The 15,278-nt window shown below is 45.0% G+C and overlaps 3 protein-coding genes across 4 annotated transcripts in view; 1 reads left to right on the plus strand and 2 right to left on the minus strand.

Annotated features, from left to right (window-relative positions):
• Window positions 1-475: 475 nt before the first annotated feature.
• ints13 (integrator complex subunit 13) lies at window positions 476-10,376 on the minus strand. 2 transcript variants are annotated; one of them, XM_060889382.1, is made up of 17 exons: window positions 10,058-10,376; window positions 9,360-9,609; window positions 9,185-9,259; window positions 8,885-9,087; window positions 8,577-8,657; window positions 8,360-8,450; window positions 8,080-8,208; window positions 3,812-3,896; window positions 3,624-3,713; window positions 3,430-3,519; window positions 3,159-3,337; window positions 2,844-3,008; window positions 2,597-2,751; window positions 2,207-2,437; window positions 1,873-2,012; window positions 695-830; window positions 476-604 (listed from the first exon to the last, which is right to left on the minus strand). In XM_060889382.1, exons 2-17 carry the CDS (start codon window positions 9,582-9,584, stop codon window positions 568-570), a joined length of 2,112 nt encoding a protein of 703 aa, XP_060745365.1. In that variant the 5' UTR covers window positions 9,585-9,609; window positions 10,058-10,376; the 3' UTR covers window positions 476-567. The 2 variants fall into 2 exon arrangements, with proteins under 2 accessions (XP_060745365.1, XP_060745366.1); XM_060889383.1 differs by having other exon boundaries at window positions 3,812-3,893; window positions 10,058-10,375.
• A 416-nt stretch (window positions 10,377-10,792) lies between these two features.
• pus7l (pseudouridine synthase 7 like) lies at window positions 10,793-14,257 on the plus strand. The gene is made up of 8 exons (XM_060889395.1): window positions 10,793-11,805; window positions 11,897-12,056; window positions 12,144-12,336; window positions 12,444-12,542; window positions 12,973-13,054; window positions 13,161-13,441; window positions 13,524-13,577; window positions 13,703-14,257. Exons 1-8 carry the CDS (start codon window positions 11,031-11,033, stop codon window positions 14,009-14,011), a joined length of 1,953 nt encoding a protein of 650 aa, XP_060745378.1. The 5' UTR covers window positions 10,793-11,030; the 3' UTR covers window positions 14,012-14,257.
• Window positions 14,197-15,278, minus strand: part of cog5 (component of oligomeric golgi complex 5) — a 26,586-nt gene continuing 25,504 nt past the window's right edge. Inside the window, exons 20-22 of the mRNA XM_060889371.1 lie at window positions 15,083-15,209; window positions 14,923-15,002; window positions 14,197-14,713 (exon numbers count right to left, since the gene is read on the minus strand). Of these exons, the coding sequence (XP_060745354.1) occupies window positions 14,593-14,713; window positions 14,923-15,002; window positions 15,083-15,209 (328 nt within the window). The 3' untranslated portion in view covers window positions 14,197-14,592. The remainder of the gene's footprint in view (window positions 14,714-14,922; window positions 15,003-15,082; window positions 15,210-15,278) is intronic.

Consider the following 15,278-nt stretch of genomic DNA (forward strand, 5'->3'; position numbering starts at 1 on the left):
CCAAATAGTGGGGCAGGTACTAATGTCCCTGGGAATCAAAGCAGTTTAAACACAGGGTTGAAACCTAGGGTTCAGGAGGAATAATGCATGTTCTGCCTGGGCTGTGGAGTTGTGGACCAGCTCTTTAATCTTTATGAAGGGTCACATAAATACTCTAATCCAGTCTTCATTGGTTTTGTACAATTGGACAAGTGAGATCTTGATACTGAGACGAAAAACAGTACCTCTAAATCCGAGGCTGTGGTTCTCAAAAAATGCTTAAATTCTGGTGGAAAATAAGTAGCTTTGGATCTTATTCACAAGTGACGGGAAAAAACGATTGTGATCCTGAGGAACAGATCAGGTCAGAGGCAGCCGGGGCACAGAGACTGTAAGAGATTAGCTCTCCCTGTTGGCTAGGAAACGAGCACAGGAGAAGATGGCTGGAGTGAGAAGCCACCCTTCTCATATACACAAAGTAAACAATCACCTAATATTTTTTATAATAGTTTTATTGTGGTTTAGATTTTATACAAATAAGGTTTTATAAAAAAAAAAAAAAAAGTCCTTCTGGACATGTGCCATCCATCATCTGGTAGCTTTACCGTTCTCATGGACATCTTTCCTAAAAACAAAAACAGGAAGCTAAATCAATCACAAACTTCAGGAAGAAATAAAAGGTTACGGGGCACAAAGAGGACGAGGAGAGACGAACCCATTCTCATCTTTCAGGTGCTGGTACAGTTCTGCCTTGTTACTGATAGAGTTCAGCCTTCCAGAAAACTCAGGGTGCTTTCGGGAATTGGCCTGAGTGATTCTACTGGTCCAAAGACTGAGTAAGGAGACAGGGCCTAGAACAAAGGAACACACTATTAACTAAGAGTTAGCCACATGGTTGTAGCACCTCCACCTTCTGTGGACAACAGACAGGGGCAGACTGTGGACAACAGACAGGAGCAGACTGTGGACAACAGACAGGAGCAGACTGTGGACAACAGACAGGAGCAGACTGTGGACAACAGACAGGAGCAGACTGTGGACAACAGACAGGAGCAGACTGTGGACAACAGACAGGAGCAGACTGTGGACAACAGACAGGAGCAGACTGTGGACAACAGACAGGAGCAGACTGTGGACAACAGACAGGGGCAGACTGTGGACAACAGACAGGGGCAGACTGTGGACAACAGACAGGAGCAGACTGTGGACAACAGACAGGAGCAGACTGTGGACAACAGACAGGAGCAGACTGTGGACAACAGACAGGAGCAGACTGTGGACAACAGACAGGAGCAGACTGTGGACAACAGACAGGAGCAGACTGTGGACAACAGACAGGAGCAGACTGTGGACAACAGACAGGGGCAGACTGTGGACAACAGACAGGGGCAGACTGTGGACAACAGACAGGGGCAGACTGTGGACAACAGACAGGGGCAGACTGTGGACAACAGACAGGGGCAGACTGTGGACAACAGACAGGGGCAGACTGTGGACAACAGACAGGGGCAGACTGTGGACAACAGACAGGGGCAGACTGTGGACAACAGACAGGGGCAGACTGTGGACAACAGACAGGAGCAGACTGTGGACAACAGACAGGAGCAGACTGTGGACAACAGACAGGAGCAGACTGTGGACAACAGACAGGAGCAGACTGTGGACAACAGACAGGAGCAGACTGTGGACAACAGACAGGGGCAGACTGTGGACAACAGACAGGGGCAGACTGTGGACAACAGACAGGGGCAGACTGTGGACAACAGACAGGGGCAGACTGTGGACAACAGACAGGAGCAGACTGTGGACAACAGACAGGGGCAGACTGTGGACAACAGACAGGGGCAGACTGTGGACAACAGGCTACACGGCTGTGTTGAAGCTTTATGTTACCTTTGGATTTCTCTTGGGGCTGCAGGTCCTCTAAAGTGAGTCTGGGCTTTTTATTGAATGGTTCTGGAGAATCTGGAGAGTCCTTAATGACCCCAGCCTCACTTTCATTCTCTTTCTCTCGCTCCGTCGTTCCTTTCAGTCTGAAGAAACAATGCAAACGTGTAAAACTTAGAAGAATTATGATTTTACAGTTGCACAAATCTGAGTACAAACATTTACTCTAAAACTATTCACTGAGAAAATGGATTAAGATAAAGTCCTAACTGAAGTATTTCAGTAGCTGATCTGAACTCTCACCGTTATGACAGACAGATAAATAATACATTTTTCAAACCTTTCGGTGTCTGGAGTCCATCCCTTTTCCTCCGAGTCTTTTCCGTTCTTCTCCGTTTTATCCTCCTTGTCCTCCCTCTTCCGTCCCCGTTTTTTCCTCTCTTCCTCTTCTGGAGGTTTGCTCCGGCAGGCGCTGATGCACTCGAGAACTTGCTGGTGTCTCTCACTGGTCTCCACATGTGCCTTAACCAGAGTCTCCAACTCGTTCCACATGATGCGGTACTGCTCGTCTCTACAGCATACACAAAGCTTGTGTTGAGCCCACAAGTGACATGATGTAGATAATTACTGTGGATTATACTCAGTGTAAACATGTGGGATCTTTTAATCTATTAGACTGCAAGCTACACATAATGAAATAAGTGAATAAGAGCAGTTGTGTGGTCATCACCGTTTGGGCCCTTTGCCCCTGGAGCCCACAGTGGAGATGGGTAAAGGGTCATTCTTCCTCTCCATATCCACCAAGTTGTACACAGTCTTCTGACACGTAAGGACGTCGTCCTCAGTCAGCGTGTCCTTCACTATCAGGTTTGCTAAGGGAACCACCTGAGGCCGTGGAACATAAAGCAGACCTTTCAGTTCCTGGGACATGATCCTGAAAGAAAATCATAGTGAAGGAGCAACAGCACACAACTCACTGCCTGCATGTTGAATATGGTGGTTTGTGAAATAATCATGGGCCAGTAACGCGTGTGGCGCTCCAGCTGGGCCTTTGCTCTTCCAATCGGTGCTCTGCCAGCAGCATCCACCAGCACGTGAGGGAACGTAGTGAGGCGATTCTCCCTCATAAACTCCCCAAAGTCCTAGAGAAAGTGCAAAGCCGACGCATCAGACACAAACAACCAGCTTATTGTAGTCAGTGACACTTAGACATTATTCCTCTGAATGACAAAAGGCACTGTGTTTTCCTTTGTAAGGGACGACTGGTGATGAGGTTGAAAGGACAGACGTACAGTAATGCGGTAGTCTGTAACACGACCTCCGCAGCCCTCGCTGATGGACGGTGGATCCTCCAGCGTGGAGCGGGTGCTGTTCAGCATGTGCAGGAAAATCTCCCCTCCGTGGCAGCTCAGCATGTGACTGATAACCTTGGAGCCGGCTTTGCGGGGCTGCTCTAAGAGAACCGAGCGGCCTGAAAGGACACAAAAGAAACCATTACGGGTGATTTTTCTGCGTCCTTCTCAAAGTTGTCCTGCTTGGTGAGAACGAGGAACTCGAACGTACCGTTTAACAGGAAGTTAGTGAGACACGAGGAGGGTCTACTGTTGACTTCCACAGGAGAGATGCGATACGCTCCTGTGCAGTAATGTAGCTCTGGAACCCAGTACAGCAACAGCAGGGTAATGTGATGTATACATACACTGTAGATATCTCAGTACAGGTCATAAAGGTAAAGGATGGTCCTGCTACACACTCACCTACACTGTTGGTACGGGGAGTGCACCATTTCAGAGTAACAGTTTCTTTAATCCCGCTGTCCTTACTACTGCCTCCCGTGTGCAGGTCCCCTGTAGATAAACATGATGAATGTGATGGAGTGTGTAGAGCACATTATAATAAGAACTTACTGTACACTATCAGGGACACCTGAATCAAGGGCACGTACCATTCTTGAACTCCATATGAGCATCTCGGTGGTGCAGAAGCTCTACGTCGTAGTTAGCTGAGGTGTTGGCGTGCTGTTCCTCCTTCATGTAGTGAGAAGACACACGGACACAAACAGTCAAGTTTCACCAGAAAAACAGAAAGAAAACGATAGAACGTGAAAGAGGAGAAGACAAGAAAAAAAGGACAGACTAAAAACTCCACACAGCACAAGGAACAAGAGCACTACATTGTATCTGGGGATAATATCACCTAGAAGGTGAGAGTTGAGGTGAGATTTCAGAAAGAGCTTCCGCTTTCATCCAGCATCTCTAATCACATGACTAAAAGACTCGCACACGTTCACCACTGCTATGTTTTCAGCATACTCATTAACTGATATATGCTTTGATGCTATGAGAGAATTGATGGTTCGGACCCGTGGCCAAATTTTTGGTTTCCTTTCTCTAACCTGGGCCACATTTTCATTTCCAGATTTCACTGAGAACCTCAAGTTTCACCTAATGTTCACCTCAATTAGAATAAATGATACTCCAACAGTCATCAATAGATATGCTACAGGTTTTGGGGACGTGTCCAATTTAATTAGGGAATCTATTTTTAATCCCTCAGGCCATTGCTGTGAACCCAATAATTACGCTTGGTCCACGAGACACCATGAGCTTTACTGTGCCAAATAACATCAGAGTCGCTCGTGTGATCCGTGACCTGTGGGACTATGTGCAGGATGGAATAAAGGTTAAAGGAAGAATGTTAGGCAGTATTAGAGTATAACCTCACACTCTTCCTGTTTGGTAATGACTAGACGAGATTGATTCAGGTAAAAGTTATATGACTGAGGGAGGCATGCACCCTGGGGTTCTGAGATGTACTGACCTGCACACTGACATTTAATGTAGGCTAGTAAAACAAACACAAAATACACCATGAAAAACAGCAGTCAGGACAAAGCTGAAAAACACACACATGAAAACAGTCATGGGTTCAGATTTTAGAACAAAAATGTTATTGGAGAATTCACTAAGGCTTTAGCACAGATTTGTCTCCCACTGTTCTGACATGTAGGTTTGTCTCAGAAAATATTCACACCCCAGTTTGTGCAACAACCCACAATGACAAAGCTGAAATGTCATATTATATATATATATATATTTATACTGTAGCTATTCAGGCCTTTTATTCAGAACTTTCTACAAGGTTTGCACACCTGGATCTCCTCAATTCGTCCTGTCAGAACCCATTAAGAATAATCAGACTGGATGAGGATTCTGGGAACCTCCTATCTTCTGGTCTACAAGGTTCAGTTGGGCCACTCAGTGCCACTCCAGGATTCTTCTGGTTGTAGCTTTCTGGAGAACATCAAGCCCAGTTTGAATTTGAGTGGAGACTGAAGCAGATCTCTGTCACTGCATTCATTCTTCACTCAATTCTGAGCAAGTCTCTCCATCCATGATGGAGCTCCATCCATGATGACCATATGGATGGTGTAGCCGGATACCAGATAATCATTTCCCTTATGACTTCTTGCCAAAAAGTGCTTACCATATGGCCTTTAGGTCAGAAGCTCCTTCCCTTTACTCACTCTACCACAAGGGCCTGATTACTGGAGTATTTCTGAGATTGTTGTCCTTCTCACATCTCTGTAGGGAAATCTGAAGCTCTGGGTTCAATCCCTGAAGAAAAGACCTTCTAGCCCATTTCCAAACGTCCTACCTTTTTACCACTGATGCAGGTCAGTGCTCCTGTGACCACGCTAAGCCTTAACAATTCATTTCCTTCCAAGCCCAGATCTACGTCTAATCACAACTAAGAGTTCCTTGGACTTCATGCCTGAGTTTTTCTTCAGTGAAGAGTACCTCAGAGAAAACAGTACGTATAATTATCTAAAGACGTTATTCCAATTTAGGAGTTTATTAAAGCAATTTGTAAACAATTCTACAAACCCTTTTACTAGCTAGTAGTTAGCTTTTGGGTTGCCTTTAATCTTAAGAATTTTAGACACATTTCCTGCAGTTTCATCTAGATTCTGGAATGACAAGATTCAAGCCTACTAATATAAAATGACAAAATAATGCATCGTCTTGTTAAAAACATCTCTACTTAAACTGATACTAATCCCTGAGGAAAATTACGGTACCTGAAACAAAGATTCTTGCGATATTCACAGAACATCTAGGGGCCGGTGGACTGGAAATACTAATGAAATGACTCGAGGCAGCTAGCAGATTTGTCTGCTGCCTTGCCTCAGCTGGGACACCCCTCCAAATCAGTAAATTCAGGTATTCCAAACCTACAGTAGCTATGCAGACTGCTTCTACACACATTTGTACAAGAAGGTGTCCGTCTCTGGAGCTCAGTGAATTTAACCGTGTTACAGTGAGAGGTGAAATTTCCTCACTACTAAATATTCCACTGACTATTGGTGGGATCATAACAACTTGGAAGCAATTGTACTTGTGTGCCAAGTGTAAACTTTGGTGGAGGGGGGGTGATGGTGTGGGGTTGTTTTTGAGGGGTGGGGCCCTTCAGACCCAATTGCACCAGTTATCTATAGGCAGCACTGGAGCACCACCTGAAACATCCAGCAGTTGGTCTGAGACGGTACAAACCTAGACCACTCGTTAGATTATTAAAATTAACTTTCAACACTAGGAAAGAACCAGAAAATCTGTTCATGGACCGCTCTGCATTGTGCCAGATATTATTTCTTGATTATTATTATTATTATTATCTAGATCAGGGGTGTCAAACTCTGGTGTAATTATATTTGGCCCGTGAGATCATATCAAATGTACATTACAGCTGACTAGCCGCATGCTCCGCTAATACTACAAATCCCAGAATGTCTTCCCACTGTATTGACACGTAGTCACGAACAGCAAGCGCTCCTCATTCTCTGTAGACAGTCATTAACAACCGTGTTAGTCACATCAGGCAAGTTAACTCCACCCTCCACAAAAATGGCCAAACGAAAGATGAACAATAGGAGCTTTCAAGACAGGAGGGAGGCAGATTATCTGTTCATGAATATAAAGGACAGACCTGTTTGTCTTGTGTGCTAACGGAGCTAAACGTGTCTGTAATAAAAGGATATAACATAAGAAGACACTAGTCGAAAAGTTGGATTTTCATTGAAAGAAATGATTATTTTTGGTTGTTTTTGAAAAAGATCCACTTCAAAAAGGAACTTAAAATAACAGAGGCATCATTTATTTATTTATTTAAATAAGAAACGAACACCACTGATGTGTCTTTTATTTCAAATTTAATTTCTTTTGTAATATTAAGCTCTGGTTGTTCCAAATCCTGTGTTCAAGCGAAACTAAAGTTTGTTTCTATATTAAAAAGGTTGAACATTACAAATCAGTTGTAGTTCATTTTTCAATAAATATTCAGTTTGGCCTGTGACTTTATCTCAGTTTTATATTTTGGCCCACTGTGACTTTGACACCCCTGCACTACACACACACTACACACACTACACACAGAGCTGTAAGCCTGACACACTGTGAATGAAGGAGAACATTACCATTGATCAGAAGAGAGTTAGCTGAGTCGGCCACCATTGCTGCCACCTCACGTGACTGAGTTTGACTCCCTGATCTAAAGGGTAAAGCTTGATGTTTCAAACTGTAAATATGTTGAATTAAGAATTAAGAATAGGCGCTAGACTGATTTTGGAGCGTATTTTCTTTGCTAGTCATGTCACTGTGTCCACCAAAAGGACAAGAGAATTATACTGTACATGATTTGCTACACAAGATGGCTGCCACCTGAGTGGTGTGTTCATGTAGACTGTTGCTTGTGCACATCCTCAGGAAGGCCATGGCGTGTCCGTGTGCGACAGTGTAAACAATAGTGTCACTGTGTCTGCACCTGATTCCACAAGCTATAGATTAGTAAACAACTTTTCAACGTAAGATCTGGTTTCCGATTTGAGATGCAGTTCATGACATAAACTCACAATAACAGAGCAGTTACAGTCACTTTAATGTGCCTGTGTGTGAAAAGGCTGAACAGATTACAGCTTGGCTTCTTGCTGCTGCTTCTGCACACGTACACGTGGAAGAGAAGAGAAACCTTTTGGTTGTCACGGTCAGTTATTGAGCTCACACAGGTACTCAGACCATATCGTAGACATTAAAATAAAATCCAATCCAAGTGTTCTCAGTACTCGGTGAGGCGAAGACTAGGGTTTATAAACCCAGTGAGTAGACTAGACCATTGCTGATGGGTGAATGTAGCTTGTGTAGGAGTTGAGGATCTTACCTTCATGGGGATGTTAGTGATTGTGGTTGATGCCAAGTCAAAGTGCTGCTGCACCAGCACGTTCAGTTTGGAGGCTAGGTGCCTCCCAGCACGGACACTGTGCACCTCACTGCTTAGCACAGATGTCATCTAATAAACATTACAGTTCAACAATGAGGACAGTCGTTTCAACTCGTTAACCAGGAGCTTGAATCAAATGAAGCTTATCAAAAGTGTTATGGCATGATGATCTGAAGCAGATACTACACTGACTCTCTACATAATGAACAAAATGACTAACCTCTTTTTTCTGCCGGTCTGAAACTAAGGTGTCATCTCCTTGAGGGTAAACATGGACCAGAACAAGCTCACACTGCTGAATTGGCATTAGTCTGCACAAAAGACGCGGTACAGCGTGATGGCAGGGAACGTTTTACATTTCCATATCATAATGAATACACGGTGCTAAAACAGAGGGGATTTTGAGTTGAATGCGGTATTGAACACAGCATACACACCTGTCCGAGCCAGCAGCTAGCTTGTTCTGTTCCTGAATGGTTTCTAGCACATAGTCCTCCAGCATCCGTACGTGTGTGTCGCTGAGAAGAACACAGTCTGTTTAGACATGCACAGGAATCCGATCTTATGATTAGACACCTTATCTCTCTGATCTGTTATTGCTGAGCTCTTTTAGCTGTTACCTTTCAACAGGATTCCTCATGAAGCTCTGCTCAATACATGATTGGGAAACTGCTTAAACCAGTGAGTGCTGCTAATAACGTGTACAGTGTGTCCAACCCCCTGATTGGTTCTCTGGTTTGTTTACCTTTTCGCATTAGTGAGGCAGATGATGCGCCCCCTGTTGGACACTCTATGCGCCACGTCTACGAGAGCAGTCCGGGCCTCGTGCTGGTACGCCGTGATCTTGCAGAGGGACTCCACTGCTGCCACCAGGCCATGCAATATACTGCAGCATTCTGGGTCCTCGTGTGGATTGGGAGGCCCTACAGCTGCCAGGGCAGACATTAACTACAGAGAGACAACATACAGCTGTATGAGGAATATACACATAACATTGAATAAAATGGCTGACATCATGTATCGCAAGCCGAGACCTCGGCATTACCTCTTGAACACTCTGGTCTTCCTCTCTCCAAGTATTCAAAATGTGACATTCTGAATCACTAACAATGTAGTTTATCTGTTTAAACACACACACACACACACACACACACACACACACAGCTATAAATCAGACCTGCTCACACCATCCTGAAACTGAATTACTGTGGTTATCTTACGAGTTTTCTGGAGGGGTAGATGTCGTAGAGAATACGGCAGTACTCCATGGAGCACTCCACCGCACATGTCCAGAGAGATTTGGAGACTGGAGCCAAAGGGATCATGCCCTGTGATCGGCTTTTGGTCAGCATGTCACACTCGATCTGCTGCCTGCTGGACTCGGCCATGTAGGGGCAGTGGTCCACCACAAACACGGTCTTGTGAGCGACTGAGAACATCTTCATCCTGCAGGGATCTCAGGATGGTGACCTGTACACATTAGCAGTGTTGAGTGACAGTTAAGAGCACAGAAGTAGTAAAGCGTAACAGCGTTGTCTCAAAGCTCTGAGACGTGATCCTCAGCTTCTGGATGTTCTCATCTTCTCTGTGTAGGTCTCCTACCATCTCCTAACCCTATACTGTGAGGTGGTCCCGGCACCAGAAGGTGTGTATGACTGAAATACTCCCTAATATAACATCTGGATGTTCTCATCTTCTCTGTGTAGGTCTCCTACCATCTCCTAACCCTATACTGTGAGGTGGTCCCGGCACCAGAAGGTGTGTATGACTGAAATCCTGGACAGAGAGCTAGCCGCGCGCGCGCACACTTAGCCTACAGCTAGCTTCTCGCACCAAAACGCTGTAGTTTTTGAGTTTCGTCACGTGTTTAAACCCAAAATGTCTGCAGTTAAGGTGTAAATGTGTTGTGAAAACCTACCGTCTGATCTGCGTCTGGTCCCCTTGTGTAGCCACAAGGACCCGGGCTAGTATACGGGCCGGTTAGCCATGAGAACACTAGCCTAGCATAACACCTCAGATCTCTCTCACACACACACACACACACACACACACACACACACACACACACACACACACACACACACACACACACACACACACACACACACACACACACACACACACACACACACACACACTACAGTCTCTCCTACTGCGGCTGTCTGCGCTTATAATAACACACCATCAACACTAAATAAATCTCATCGCCATGGAAACTTTAACACCATACAGCAGATTATGTGCATATAATGGACGCACAATCAAAACATTCCGTGCAAACACAAGAAGACTGCTAATGGTTCCGGCCTTGTGTCTCTTAGTTCCAGTGAAGGGTGCACATACTTTTGGTCATGTAGCGTTTACATGTACTCATAGTTTACTATATAGCGTCTAGTTTATGTTGTTTTCTAACGTAATGAGACATTTTTTTCTATTTAAACGATAAACAACACTACTCAGCCGCAATAAACGTAACTCAGTATTATTTACAATAATCTTTCAGTTGTTTTCCTGTGAGAAACAGCCGCATGTCTGTGTTTAATAAGGATTATTTTATATTTAATATGAGATTTATTCACACAGTGCACATGACGCTATAGCTCTGACCACCAGGGGGCGCTAGTATGTAGAATTCTCACTTCCAGGGGAAGTCGAATGCAACACGTCAATGAGGAAGAGAAAACCGTGCGAAAGGTCACCTTTCACATTGTACTATACAATCAGCCCTTTCTATAGTGACACAACAGAAGACATGAGATATAACTCGAGTTATGAAGATACTTTAATGAACATAAAAGCTGTGATTATTGCCCTGGACTGATTTCTCCTTTCATTTCCGCCTATAAAGCTGTCACGTGATCTGTCACGTGTGGCTTACTTGAGATGCCAGAATGGATGGAGGAGGGACACCATCACCGTGCTGCAGGTCTGCTCATGAAGGCTTTCATGGCACCATCAAGAACTCCACCCAGGACTTTGTAGTGACTGAGATAGATGTTCATGGGCAACTTGTGAACAGCCCAGAAGCTCTCGAGGAACCTGTGAAGATCAAGAATGATGCTGAGGTTAGAGATTGTCCTCACACAGACAAAATCCTGACAGAGGAAACACCTCCTGATGTTGACTTGAGTGGTGGTGAAGCTTTGAGTCAGGACTCTTTTGACCTGAGTGTAATTCTGAGCTGCTCGGTAAGTAAGAACTTGGAGCAGTTCGCCAGCGAGGTCCAGGGTTGTCATGAGGTGCAGAAGAACTTAGAAATGTCCCTTGGAGCCTTTCCAGACAAACCACAGCGAGCCGTTGTGCACAGCGCAGTAAAGTACAATTACCCTTTTCTCATGACGGTCACCAACCGTGACGAGATCCTGGTCAGAGAGGACCCAGACTTCAGAGAACTCTCACATCTAGTATCCGTGCAAGAAGCGGAGGATTTCTTCAGGTATAAAGATGCCAAAGTTCCTGGCTCCACATTCAGCTTCTTGCCTGATGACATCAAGGAGCACCGGACGTCTGTACACCATTTTGTGAGCAGAAAGTTTGGAAAGCTGATGGAGACGAAGAGCTTCGTGACGCATGGAGGAACTGCTATAACAGTGAGGCTAAGAGAGCGAGGAGGACCGGCCAGGAAGAGGACGGCAGCAGATCGGGAGGAGAAGGATATCTACACAGGTAAAGAGAACAGGAACGAGTCACAATTCTATTGCTCAAGATCTCACTGTTTTTTAAGCTATTAACCGTGTCTGTCTTTCTAATTAATAAGGTTTCACCCTAAGAAAAGAAAACCTTGAGACCTTAGAGGCCATCAGCTATATGGCAGCAGTTCTTGGAGTTCTTCCATCTGATTTCTCCTACGCTGGCATCAAAGACAAGCGAGCCATCACCTATCAGTCCATGGTTGTAAAGAAGATCTCTCCAGAACGGTAATGCTCCTCTTGCCCAATAAGTTACTATTTATTTACATATCTGAAGTGAATCCGGTGATTGCAGATGTGTCTGCTATCTGACAGGCTGCTGGAGAAGGCCTACATGTTTGAGAGGAAAGGAATACAAGTGTCTAAAGTCTACCTGGTATCCGAACCCCTTCGGCTCGGAAGGCTAGCAGGCAACCGTTTTGACCTTGTTGTCCGGGACCTGAAGCCCCACAAAAGTAGTTCAGTAGATCTAGAAAGTCTTGTGAAAGAGGCAGTGGAGAACGTAAAGGTGAACCGGAGACTGAAATTATAACCCCATGATGCTGTAAGAAAGTCTTTTATTTTCAATATTTTAAACTATTATAAAATACAATAATTTTAAACACCATCTTGCAGACTCGAGGGTTTGTGAACTATTATGGACCGCAGAGGTTTGGGACTTGCCAGAAGGTTCAAGCAGACCAAGTGGGACTTGCTCTCCTGAAAGAGGACACGGTAACCACTACTCCGTTAGCATCGACACACCCATGTTAATGAGAGAGGCTCTTTTATGGTTAAGAGTCTACCACATCATCTTAGATTTGAAAAACTGCTTTAGATCTATTAAACTGTGAGTGCTCTGGGTCGAACATTGGCCTTAATGGTCTGAAGACATTTGTTGTATTGGATTTATGGCTTTAATTGGCCTGCAGGTTTTTAGTGCAATACATAATTCACTCAAACGTAAATGAAGCCCTGGCTGAAGAGAAGAAGAAATAGAGCATGATGCTGCCACCAACATCACTGGGGAGGTTTTGGATGGTTATTTATTTATTTATTTAGAAAGGGCTTCTGCCTCATAGCCCAGATGTATAAACTACTCTACATAATGTACACATATGAGTCTATTATCCTGATATTCTAGTAATGTCTGTGTCTTCTTCAGAATACAGCTCTCAGGTTGTTTCTGAGTCCAGAGGAAGGTGATGACCTCGAAAATAAAGCCAAGCAACATTTCCATCAGACAGGTAATAACATGAGGTACACGCTACATGGTTTGTTTACATGTGCAGTTTTATTAGATAAGTCCACTTCCCTTTGTGGTTTATGGGGAACTGTGGGTAACTTCTTCAGGGAATGCCAAAGAAAGCCTGGCTCTGATGCCCCCACACAAGGCCAGAGAGAGGATGATGCTACGAGCTCTGCACCGCTACGGCAGCGGCCCCGAAGGCAGCAGTAACGCCTGGCTTAGCCTGCCGCACGGGATGAGGGTCTTTTACCTCCACGCCTACTGCAGTCGTGTGTGGAATGAAGCAGCATGTTTCAGGCTGCGGACTCTAGGAGTGAGACCTGTACAGGGAGACCTGGTCTTAGCTGTGGCAGAAGCAGCAGAGGAAGAGACCCATGCATCACAGGTGAGAGAAGATTAACCTGAGGAAAAGGTTTGGCAGAGCGTATCACTGTGATCCTGTATGACCTCAGTTCCTTGTGCTTCAGGTCCACGTTGTTACAGGTGCAGAAGAGCAGAACTGTGTTTTTTCACTAGATCAGGTACAGTAGTTCACCGTCTCTGCTCTCTTTCCTTATTTAATGACACAAAAGGAGCAAATGCTGAGAGAGGTCTTGCTCTGTCATGAGTCCTTTGTGGTCATGTAGTTGTCCTGTGTGGTGTTCAGGTGGTCCTTCCAATGCCAGGCAACAGTGTGAAGTACCCAGAGAACACGGTCGGCTCATGGTACAAGGAAAGACTGGGACAGGACGGCCTTGGGTCCTGTAGATTCAGAATCCCCTCGCTGAAACTCAACGTCCCAGGCTGCTATCGCCCCCTACTGTCTTACCCCCGTAATGTCTCCTACAGCCTACACCCTGAGGAGGACACGCAGGACACTGGGCCCTGCAGAACCAAACTGGTGCTCTCTTTTAACCTGAATGCCTCCTGTTATGCAACAGTGTGTCTCCGAGAAATCATGAAGTGTGACCCGTAGGAGCCCCTTGATAAGCGTCAGGTTGGGTTTCAGTACCACACTCGACTGGACAACAGGATGTCGGCGATGCAGGGAAACATGTGGCCAATGTTTTATATGGAGTTTATGAGGGAGCTGATAATGATCAAGAAAAAGACTTAAAAGATGGTGATGAAATGTCAGAAATAATGCTATGACAATACAGATACTTTTATATCTGTTTATTTTGAATCAAATGTCATAATAAATAATCAGTGTGCAGACGAATGGTGAAATCTCTCAAAAGACATCGTGTGTGTAAATGTCTGTTAAGTCAGTGGAATTATAAAAGCTCTTCTGTTCACACAGATGATTAGAAACGTGAATATCCTGCTACAACAAAAGCATCTGTTACATCTGAAAAGAATCAAAGTAAACTGAATTAACAATGAGGCAATGTTACCACGGTAACGGAGTCGGTTTAACATGATGATTTAGAACCCCCCCCCTTGCCCCTCTACTCTCCAGTCTGGGATAAAATATTCATACATATATATCTGAGCGAGTGAGTTTGTAGTGATGGACACAACAGGACAACGTTATTCCCACTAATCCCTGATCTCTCATCTTTCTACCAAGCTGCTGGTGGCCTTCTGCAGCAGCTGCAGCATGATGGGATACACCGGGGCAAAATTCCTCCCCTGTCTGGCTTTGACAGTCTGTACATAGGCCTCCAGAGCGCCCCTGAGAAGGAAGGGAAGGACAGAGATGGAGACAGGTCTTATTTAAAAACCCATAATATAAATCAGGGGGTTTTATTTATGGACAGATCATTTGTTAACTAGCATTGTGAGAGTAGCAGGAAGTAAATAAACCCTCAAGAAAACAAGAGGTAGAAAGTGTGGAGGGGTTAAAAGGTTAAAGTGGTCTAGGCTCCTGGGACTGGGGTTTACCTGATCAGAACAAGGCGATCCTTCTCAGACTGGTGGTCATCGAGCCACTGAGAGAACCTCGCTACGGACCACTCGGCTCTCTGTGGGGCAAAAAGGATCATCATCACACACATGAGGTAGGGCACAGAGTGAGTTTAACTATCGTTGTGTGTTTGTGTACCTGGTGAGGGGATTTGAGTTCAGCTGGGGCACGAGAGAACAGGAAGTGCAGTATTGTACTGTAGGGGATCAGATCACCCACGGCCTGACTGCTGGCTATGTGCTCACTGGTCTGAAAGAGAAGAGGCCTGGAGCACATGCACACATCACACACGCATCACACACGCATCACACACGCATCACACACGCATCACACA

Source organism: Tachysurus vachellii, chromosome 16, assembly GCF_030014155.1.
Source record: "Tachysurus vachellii isolate PV-2020 chromosome 16, HZAU_Pvac_v1, whole genome shotgun sequence".
NCBI lineage: Eukaryota > Metazoa > Chordata > Actinopteri > Siluriformes > Bagridae > Tachysurus > Tachysurus vachellii.

Coding starts and splice junctions, on each gene's coding strand:
- ints13 (XM_060889382.1), bottom strand. CDS start 9,584: ATGAAGATGTTCTCAGTCGCTCACAAGACCGTGTTTGTGGTGGACCAC. Junction 8,451..8,576: donor CTAGCTGCTGGCTCGGACAG/GTGTGTATGCTG, acceptor TCTTTTGTGCAG/ACTAATGCCAATTCAGCAGT. Junction 831..1,872: donor GCCCCAAGAGAAATCCAAAG/GTAACATAAAGC, acceptor CCTTTGTTCTAG/GCCCTGTCTCCTTACTCAGT.
- pus7l (XM_060889395.1), top strand. CDS start 11,031: ATGGATGGAGGAGGGACACCATCACCGTGCTGCAGGTCTGCTCATGAA. Junction 11,806..11,896: donor GGAGAAGGATATCTACACAG/GTAAAGAGAACA, acceptor CTAATTAATAAG/GTTTCACCCTAAGAAAAGAA. Junction 13,442..13,523: donor AAGAGACCCATGCATCACAG/GTGAGAGAAGAT, acceptor CTTGTGCTTCAG/GTCCACGTTGTTACAGGTGC.